This window comes from Mycetomoellerius zeteki, unplaced genomic scaffold (assembly GCF_001594055.1).
Source record: "Mycetomoellerius zeteki isolate Tzet28-1 unplaced genomic scaffold, Tzet1.0 scaffold128, whole genome shotgun sequence".
Classification (NCBI taxonomy): domain Eukaryota; kingdom Metazoa; phylum Arthropoda; class Insecta; order Hymenoptera; family Formicidae; genus Mycetomoellerius; species Mycetomoellerius zeteki.
The window spans coordinates 21136-30752 of record NW_017256212.1 but is presented as its reverse complement, the minus strand read 5'-3'; the positions used below and the strand labels follow the sequence as shown (position 1 = coordinate 30752).

Sequence of the window (9617 nt, the reverse complement as noted above, 5' to 3'; positions counted from 1 at the left end):
CTACAATATTTTTTGAAAATACCAGCATCAGACTCCATCAAATCATCATAAATCAGATATGATCTTTACGAAGCTTGATGTGCAGCTTCTCGAACACCTGGACAATTTAGGGATTTCATATTAGATATAACAAATATTTATTTTAGCTTCATCATAGAGATAATAAAATAGGATATATTTGAATTTAAATATAAATGCGATACTAGATGTTGATCTTTTAGATAAGGACTGTCTAGATAAAAAAGGCAATAATTTCTTTACTATACTTACATATCGAGAAAATATTGACATATTCAATTTCTGGCACTTGCAATCACATAAAATCTCTTTGCTTCTGGATAGTCAGCAAGCACATCAGTCTTTCAACAATGCATATCTTCAATGAGAGTAGTGTAACCAGACAGAAATATTGTTTCATCAGCATAAAATAATCTTATCTGACTTGCATTTATATTCTTAGAATATCTCTATATTGTCATCCCTTCGCTAGTAACTTAAAGCTTCCATTTCTATAAATATTCAGTGAAAAATTCGATGATTTCTTGCATTCTGAAGAACTTGTACTAATCAGGAGACTGTAACATATGAGATATAAAAGCCTAATTAAAATGAGAAAAATAATTTAGCAAAGATATTGCATGTAGAAAAGTTTATAGGGAGTACTAGCGTCTTCAAGTACAACTTTTTTATACCTTTTTCGATAATAAACTTGACAGAGATGGATTTTAATTTGCTCTTTTTATACGTTTTGATGTTTATCGTATTATATATACAATCGTCATTACTACCAAAATTATTTAATTTCCAAAGAGACGCTATTGACATAAACTTGAAGAATGTCATGCATTGATATTCGAAATTACTAAGGAATCTTGCTCGTGTGTCACAGTGTGCTTTAACATATTTTTACTTTCGTTTAAAGATCTGGTTACACTAACCGCGCTGCATCCATCTGCAGTTGTGCGTTTGACGTGCTTTAACATGTCATTCTTCTGTGAGAAGTTTTTACCACAGGTCTCGCAAGAATAAGGCTTAACACCCGTGTGGATTCTCTCGTGTACGGTTAGCGCGCCTTTGCGCGTAAAACCTTTGTCGCAAAAATGGCACTTATGCGGCTTCAGACCCGTGTGGATCTTCATGTGCTGGCTAAGATTACTGGAGCATCTGTACTGCATATTGCACACCTTGCAAATGTAAGGGCGTTCACCGGTATGTATCCTTTCATGAATCAACCGCGCCTCTTTCGAAACGAACGAATTTCCGCAATAATGACACATATGCGGCTTCTCTCTCAAATGCTTCGACTTCTTGTGATACATTAACGAGCTTTTACTTGCTAATTTCTTGCCGCAGACATCACATTCGTAAAACTTATCGTCTTCGTGTACGCGCTCGTGATTTAACAAAATGGCGCGCTTCGAGAATATCTTATTACAAATGTTACAACGCCATATCTGCTTATCGGTACATTTCTTCTTAATGCTGTCCACTATTTCCTCCTCGGTATGTTTTTTCCTATGTACCTTTAATTCGCTCATAGATTTACATTTGTAGGCACAAACCTATAATAAAATGTACAATTTTTCCTATTATTTCTAATTATTAATTTTCGATGAGGATATAGTTGATATCAATGTATAAAGACAAAAAATATATAATAATTTATAGTTTTTATAAAATACTTACGCTGCATCTATATCCTCCATTATCGTTATTATGCCGTTTCATGTGTGCGATCATGTTCCCTCTACGATTAAATGTTGCACCACAAATCGAACATGTATGCCTATTAGAGCCATGCGATAATTTATGTTGTCGCAATTGAATCCTTTTGTAAAAAGCTTTGCCGCATTGTTCACAACAATAGGGTCTGTTGTCATCATGCTGATTCATATGTTCTCGCAAATGAAATCTGTAAACACAAGAAACAAGTTGTATAAAATATAATCCTCTTGTTTTTCTGAATTTAGTTGGAATAATTTTGAGTATAAATTTCTTCAATTACTACCGTGATCTAAACGCATTGCCACAGATCTCACACACGTGTCTTTTCTTTATAGCTTCGTCCAAATGAATTCTTTTATGACCCCTTAAATTATTAGAATGTTTAAAACTTTTTCCACACAGATCACAAAGATAAGGTTTATCTACTCTGTGAGTAGCTTCGTGAATATCTAAACTAGACCACTTCTCATATGTTTTATCGCATGTACAGCACTTAAATAATAATCGTCCCTCGTGCGATTCCATGATATGTATTAACAAGTCTTTTTTGTTATGATATTCTTTTTCACAATGACCACATCTTTTATTCGTTTCGGTAAGATTTCCATGAAGATGTTTATGATCATCATAATCCTGATGACATTTAAATGCTTGGTTGCAAACAGTACAATGCACTGATTCACAGTTTTTATCAATAACTTGCTTACCATCAAATGTTTTGTTGCATGTCTGGGAATTTTCTATTTCACGATCAAGTTTCTCGTTCCTGTTTTCTGCAGTTTTATACATGTCTACATGTTCAGAGACATTTTGCTCCTTATTACAAACTATTTTATGATTTTCAAATATTTCCTGTGTTTCACAGAAAGTTTGGCATTGCAGACACATAACGCTAAGACTTCCATTTTGAATCTTATCTTGTTGCAAGTTTAATATCTCTTCTGTGATAGTCTCATTTGCATTACTTTTACTGTTAACTTCTCTACAAGTTTGGATTAGAGTATTTAATTCTAATGGCACATCTTTTGAAATGTTCTGAAAATTATTATTCTGTATTTCAGTACATTCTCCATTTTCTAATCCTCTTAAACTTTCTGAATCAGAGTTTATCATTTTATTTATAGTAAATGAATTAGGATGCAAATTATCATCCATACACATTTCTTGGACTATCTCCAAGGAACATTCATCAATCAATGCATTGTACTTATTTTCATATTCTGGCTGCAAAACAAAACATTTATCAATACAATAAACATGTTTCAAAAACATTTTTGATAAATAAATGTAACTTATAAAAATATTTATAATTATAATCGACTAATGTTATACTAGTTCTTACCTCTTTGTCAATATTTAGAAATTGTTTTAAGCGCATGTCAGTCCTAAGACATGAGACGACCAGTGAATGTGCAACTTCCAATTTATTACAGCAATCAGTACATACTTTCTGTGGTAATGAATCGTTCATGTCAATTGAGATAGGCATATGTAAATTTATTCTTTCTTTTAATTTAAGTTCTATGCCCTTGCTTGCAAAGATATCTATTCCATCCAAAGTGGATGTCCCACAGATTCGACATAAATTGGTAAATTTAACAGAGATATTATGATACTCATCTATCTCAACATTCATATCACAATATGTTAAAGGCACACTGTCATCTATTTCTTGGAGATGCTGTGCCTTATGAAACATATTTATGGGGTCTTCATCGTCAGTAGTCAAGTCAGTCCTAAATAAAGTAGGAATGGTACCTTCTTCTACAACAATGGGAATAGTTTTGCTTACATAACAGCGATCTTCAATGTGGTGAGAACAGATGTAATAATTCAAATGCAATTCCGCATTTGATTTTGTAGCTAAATCCGATCTGCCGCAACATTCTGCCCAAACTTTGGCTCTATAAAAGTTATTGTCAAGATTCAAATTATAAAACAATGAGTATAATAACTGTAGTTTTGAGCAATGATAAAATAAGCAAAATAAATTTAATAATTATCTAAGCGTCATTAAAAATAATTAACCTATCGGAAAAAATACTGTACTTACGTGTCATCGTTGGGAAAATTTATAAAAGTGACATTCGAGGAATCCTCATTTTCTGAGGAATATTTACAATTTAATGCAGCGCAAACAATTCTCATCTTGGATGATCGTTTCTAATTGCAAGTAGAAAAACAAGTTTGTTTTGTCAAAGATCTTTCCCGTGATAAGTTTCTACAATTTAGAGACAAGACAGACAAGAGAACTTAGAGAACCGAGAAACGAAAAGCTGTTCCCAAAGACAATAAATGGATGATAAAGAAGCCGCGACTGCTACGCCGATCCACTCACGTTTTACGAACTAATTCATTCATGGCGCTTCATTTTGAAATCACATATAAACATATCCCAGTCTAAACTTACAATTAAATCTATATGGATTCTTTATGCTAATTAATTTTAATGAATAAAAGATAACGCAAAGTCATAAACTGCCTGGAAACGTAATTCACAAATATAATTAATTTTGTAATGCAATTCAGTCGTTAATGTAAATGTAATTAATGCTAAATTAGAAATCTATGTAAATATCGAAAGTGATATTATGAAATAGACACAATTCATCGGTCCGACATTAATATGAGTTCGAAATACGAATTGTTCAATGATCACATATATTTCCATCGCTCATGAATATGAATTCATTTAAGTAACAAACGATCACGTGTTTTAAATAATTTAGGTATAATCTATTAATAAATCTACTAACATAATTTTATATCTATAAATTATTCGTTTATTCAGCAATATTTCGAAATTAATATCTCGTTAACTATTGCGAAAATTGCAAAATGGTAGAGGACTTTTCGACTTAATTTTTTATTAGGAATAGCACTGTATAATTAATGGACGTTATTTCAGTTATACCCTGTATATGCATGTGTGTTATACAGGGTGACCCATTTTAATCTATCACTCCAAATATTTCCGTTCCCTTGCATTTTACAGGAAAATATTTCAGACAAAAGTTGTCCAACCGACGGCTAAAACGTCTTGAATGTTGTTCAGGATCATGTCCTGGATAACATTTGTTAAGATCAAGCCATTGGTGGTTATGTAAAAATGAATTTTTAGTGCAAAAATGAAAATAAGAGGTACAGCCTGCAATGGCCTTGACAAATATCATCCAGAACATAATCCTGAACAACATTCAAGAGGTTTTAGCCGTCGGTCGGACAACTTGCGTAATGCTAATGCCGGTTGTACTGTAACTTCCGAACCTTATAACTCGAAAAATACTTAATGAAAAAATATTTTATTATAGTGTTTTGGAAAGCTCTCGAGATAAGCTACAAGAATATGTAATGAATAATAGTGGGTTTAATTTAAGAAATTGAAGGTGACCTTCATGTGACCTTTAAGCGACTGTCCAAGGTCAAACCAATGGTATCATTTTATGGCCCCCTTGAAACCATATAATTTTTGTCTGAAATATTTTTTTGTAAAATGCAAGGGAACGGAAATATTTGGGGTGATAGATTAAAATGGGTCACCCTGTGTGTGTGTGTGTGCGTGTATATATATATATATATATATACATACACACACACACATACATCATACACATATACAATAACAATGAAATTATTATAATTTTAAATTATATAAACAATCTGATATTACTCGCTGATTGAATCTAATACATGAAAAACTTCTGGATTGTCGATATCTAGGAACAAGCATTTAAAAATGTCATTGTAGAAGTCTGGATAATATTCGCACGCACGCTGGCAATCGGGCGTAAAATTTATTTCCAACAGCTTGGGCTGCATTTCGCAGTCTCTCCATTCCAACATCATATCTGCAGCATATACGGCTCTGCTTTGCGGACTTTCGGCTATTCCTTTTGGAGGCGGTTGCACGACTGCAGCTTCGAAGGTTTGTCTTAAAACGGAAAGAATTTTTGGCTCAACATAAGTTTTCCAAGGATAATCGGGATATTGATTTTCCCATTCTACGATGAAATCGGCACATTTCTCATGAAACAGTGGATTCTCCTCGGTATAATTCATCACAGTGAAATGTTGCCCATAAGCATTAAAATTGTTCAGTGCAAATGGTTGATTTGCAAAACGCAGGAAGAAATTTGCATAAGCATACGCACGTAGCGGCTTTACAGATTTGAGCAACACAACGTATCTCACATCAAATTTTACTTGATTAATATCCGATCTATTATATAAAACTGGCCGTTCGATGTATTTCTGCACAATTTTTGGGCCTGTGCAAGGCAGCCGTAGAATATGATAGAGATTATTTGTGATATGAGTATCTAAACCCCTTGCCAAGTTCCACGGTTTGCAAATCCAATGATTATCCAAATCCTTATCTGCTCGTTGCATGAAATAAGCAACAAATTGTACCAATTCCGTGCTCAGATTATATGTCGTCGGTAACCATGCTGGATAAGTTTCAAGAGTATCCGAGTCATACAATTTATCCATTGCCTTTCTTCTGCATACAATCGATAGAAGATCCTTTGTCGTCAAAACATTCTCATATGGAAATTGATTTACAAAAACGTGAAATAAAGAAGCATTTAATTCCTTGTACCTCTTGTAGTGAGATACAAACCATAATATGTCTGCCTCTTCTTCGTTGTCGGTAATTTCAAATGCTGGATCTGTCAAGTAATTATTCACATAACTGTATTGTGAAAAAACCTTTAATTTTCTGCTATTATCTATCTTGATTACATCCAAGTTCTCCGGCAAGCTTTCAGGAACATGACCTGTTAAAAAATAATCTGTATCTGGTTCATTCTGTTCAAAACTTTCATCTTCAAAACTACTGTAAACCCAAGGCAATAATAGTGCACGTCTTTTTTCAGGATCTTTCGTTTGACCTTCCACAAAATCTCTCGTGACTTCATCACCTGTGGCAACGTCTTTTATAGGAAATAGAAGCGTATAAATTACACCTTCTGGCAAATACAGAAAAGGCACTGCTCTAAAATTTGGCTCATCACTGTGATTTATCGCTGAACCAACCTCGTCCATAATGTACCATATTGGCATTCTATCTTCTATCTCTCCATAGTTCACCGAATACGATTGATTGTAACGCCACATTTCATTTGTAACATCTTTGACTTTCTTCTGCTCATCCAACTCTGTATTTACTCCCATGAGAATGCACATTCGATCAAGTAAGCCAGGAACTTGAATTAAATTCTGTTGAACATTGCTGACATCATATGTCCATGCATGATCGATAAGATAAATATTATTAGAATTTTGAATAGAAATACCATTCTCTGCAGATACAATTAACTTCCATATTGGTTCTGTAACATGCCTTTCTCCATTTTCATATTCTATTTTTGTCAATTGGAAGACAAGACCAGCATCATAAATCTGATCTGTTAATTTCTTATGTAAAACTTTCCAAAATAAATGTGGGATACCATAAGATTGAAGTTGTACTTTATGTGTTGCAAGAAATACATTAAATAAGTCCACGCCATCCATTGCAAAAAAATAAATAAATCTAAAACAAATAAACATTTAACAATTATTTATTCAATATAAAAACAAAAAAGTTAAATACATATTGTGCCGAGAAAACCTATTTCTTGAAATTAATACACGCGAAATATTGACAAAAAAACCAGTTTGTGTAAAAATAATAAAAACTATCAAAATGTTAGTATAAATTAAATAAATATTTGCATTACTTTAAATAACAGTATAATAAAAAAACTTGCAAAGATATGTACATTTTGAATTATTATAGGTTAACATACGCTCGTCTGCAAACTTGCCGCTTACAGGCTTGCACCTTTTACGGGTATGTTCTGAAATTAACTGACAGCACTGCTTAAAGGTAAATTTTCACGAGCTGCTTAAACAGGCTGGTTCAGCGACAAAAAAGATCACGTGATCAAAATTGACGAATATCAAGCGTTCATTTTGATAACGTGACCCTTTTTGTCGCTGAAACAGCCGGTTTAAGCAGCTTGTGAAAATTTACCTTTGATGGCCGCAGTACAGACTCTTGCATAAGGCCTTGCGCACAATAAAGGAAATATTAGAAACAGGAATAGATATTAAGATTTTAACCTATCAGATACCAGTTACACCAGAATACACGGTTTCTGATAGGTTGAAATCTTAATATCTATTCCTGTTCCTAATATTTCCTCCATTATGCGCAGGGCCAAACTCTCGTGCCAGGCCGGAATCAGACTACGCATTGAAGATTGAAATTTGACCAATGAGGATAAAGGAATTCTAGCTCCTATTGTTTTGATTGGTCAAATTTCAATCTTTCAATCTTCAATCTCAGTATTCAATGCGTAGTCTGATTCCGCCCTTAGACTACGCATTGAAGATTGAGGTTGAAGATTGAAGATTGAAATTTGACCAATAAGGACAAAGAAATTTTAGCTCCTTTCGTTTCGATTGGTCAAATTTGAATTTTTCAATCTTCAATCTCAATCTTCAATGCCTAGTCTGATTCCGGCCTCACACTATGCATTGGAGATTGAGGATTACAAATTAAGGATTAGAATTCGATCAATCAGGTAATTTTAAATTTAATCCGTTTCGTTCTAATTGGCTGAATTCTAATCCTCAATTCGCAATCCTCAGTCTCAAATGCGTAGTGTGACACGGGTATAAGAGATGCGCGAATTGAAATCGCTACGGGATTGGTTGATGACGACGTTGCAAGAATATGACGCAATCAATGGCGCAATCGTATTTTATTCCTACTTACATAAAATAAAACGCGCCAAACATAAATCTAACTAAGTGAATATATAATATTCATTTCGCTAAATTTATGTTTGTCGCATCTTTACTTTGTTTGAATACTTACTAGAAGATAATACATATTAAAAACAAAAGGAATAGGAAAAACGTAATGTAAGGTACTAATACATAATAGGAAGATAATACATATTAAAAACAAGGGAGTAGGAAAAGCGCAATGTTCACATATGTATGATTTTATTTAGAGTATACTCGAGGATCTCTAGCTTGAGACACAGACTTTTGCATATCTCATAACGCATAATTAGAGATGTAAAAAAACGATATTTTTTACTTCGGAGAAAAGTATCAAGTAAAAAACTAATTTTTTAAACTGTAAATAACGATACTTTTGACCAAATTACATAAAATTGATGAAAAAAACATATAGTTATTTCAATATAATTATTTGAACGTAGATATTTTATATTTAAAAGCTAAATAAGTAATATTATTATAATGCAGATAATACTTTAAGCTAAATAAGTAATATTATTAATGCAGATAATACTTTATAAGCTTAAGATACTGTTTCGTTGCATATTGGTTATAATTGTATTCTATATTTTAATTATTTTGTATTCTTTTTTTTATTTATTTTAAGACAACATCCTAAAATAATATTGGGTGCATTCAGTACCACGACCGCTTACTGAGCGCTCAGTGAGTTCTTGTATCTGTTTGGTCTATATTTTTAGTTCTAACAAAATATACCAATAAGATGCAAGCGCTCGGTGAACGGTTGTAGTACTGAATACACCCAATGATTCAAGAGTAATTAGAGATTCGATGAATCACAAATTTGTTGTCTCACAAATTTAAATTTAGAATATGTACAACACACAGTATATATACAGGGTGTTTCCAAATTAAATGGCAAAACTTCGGGAGCGTGTAGAGGAGTAAAAAACTAAGAAAAAAAGTCCTATAGACATATGCTCCTTTTTGCTTTGTTTCGCAGGAAATCACGAAAAAAGAAAAAAATATATTTAATTTATTATTTTAATTATTTTATTTATAAACTTTTTAATGAAGATTTTGTTCGAAATGTGCACCTCTTGCAGCAATACAAGCATTGCATCTGTCAAACA

At 32.8% G+C, this 9617-nt stretch overlaps 2 protein-coding genes across 5 annotated transcripts; both read right to left on the bottom strand.

Annotated features, from left to right (window-relative positions):
* On the bottom strand, nt 1-4407 carry LOC108731474 (zinc finger protein 2). Of its 4 annotated transcripts, none has more exons than XM_018461827.1 (8): nt 3779-4407; nt 3518-3629; nt 3068-3412; nt 2009-2949; nt 1687-1912; nt 693-1562; nt 271-575; nt 1-97 (listed from the first exon to the last, which is right to left on the bottom strand). In XM_018461827.1, the coding sequence occupies exons 1-6, from the start codon at nt 3871-3873 to the stop codon at nt 840-842; spliced, it is 2442 nt and encodes an 813-aa protein (XP_018317329.1). In that variant the 5' UTR covers nt 3874-4407; the 3' UTR covers nt 1-97; nt 271-575; nt 693-839. The 4 variants fall into 4 exon arrangements, with proteins under 4 accessions (XP_018317329.1, XP_018317330.1, XP_018317327.1 ...); XM_018461828.1 differs by having other exon boundaries at nt 3068-3175; XM_018461825.1 differs by having other exon boundaries at nt 3068-3629.
* A 984-nt stretch (nt 4408-5391) lies between these two features.
* Nucleotides 5392-7255, bottom strand: TTLL12 (Tubulin tyrosine ligase-like 12). The gene is made up of 2 exons (XM_018461761.1): nt 7023-7255; nt 5392-6932 (listed from the first exon to the last, which is right to left on the bottom strand). The coding sequence occupies exons 1-2, from the start codon at nt 7240-7242 to the stop codon at nt 5392-5394; spliced, it is 1761 nt and encodes a 586-aa protein (XP_018317263.1). The 5' UTR covers nt 7243-7255.
* Nucleotides 7256-9617: the final 2362 nt, after the last annotated feature.

Bases quoted from the DNA above. Each gene is read 5' to 3' on its own strand.
- LOC108731474 (XM_018461825.1), bottom strand. From the start codon at position 3,873: ATGAGAATTGTTTGCGCTGCATTAAATTGTAAATATTCCTCAGAAAAT. The intron at 3,630-3,778 runs GTAAGTACAGTA...TAACTTTTATAG, and splicing joins AATTTTCCCAACGATGACAC to AGCCAAAGTTTGGGCAGAAT. The intron at 2,950-3,067 runs GTAAGAACTAGT...TTTGTTTTGCAG, and splicing joins TTCTAAATATTGACAAAGAG to CCAGAATATGAAAATAAGTA.
- TTLL12 (XM_018461761.1), bottom strand. From the start codon at position 7,242: ATGGATGGCGTGGACTTATTTAATGTATTTCTTGCAACACATAAAGTA. The intron at 6,933-7,022 runs GTATTTCTATTC...ATTTAATTCAAG, and splicing joins AATTGTATCTGCAGAGAATG to TTCCTGGCTTACTTGATCGA.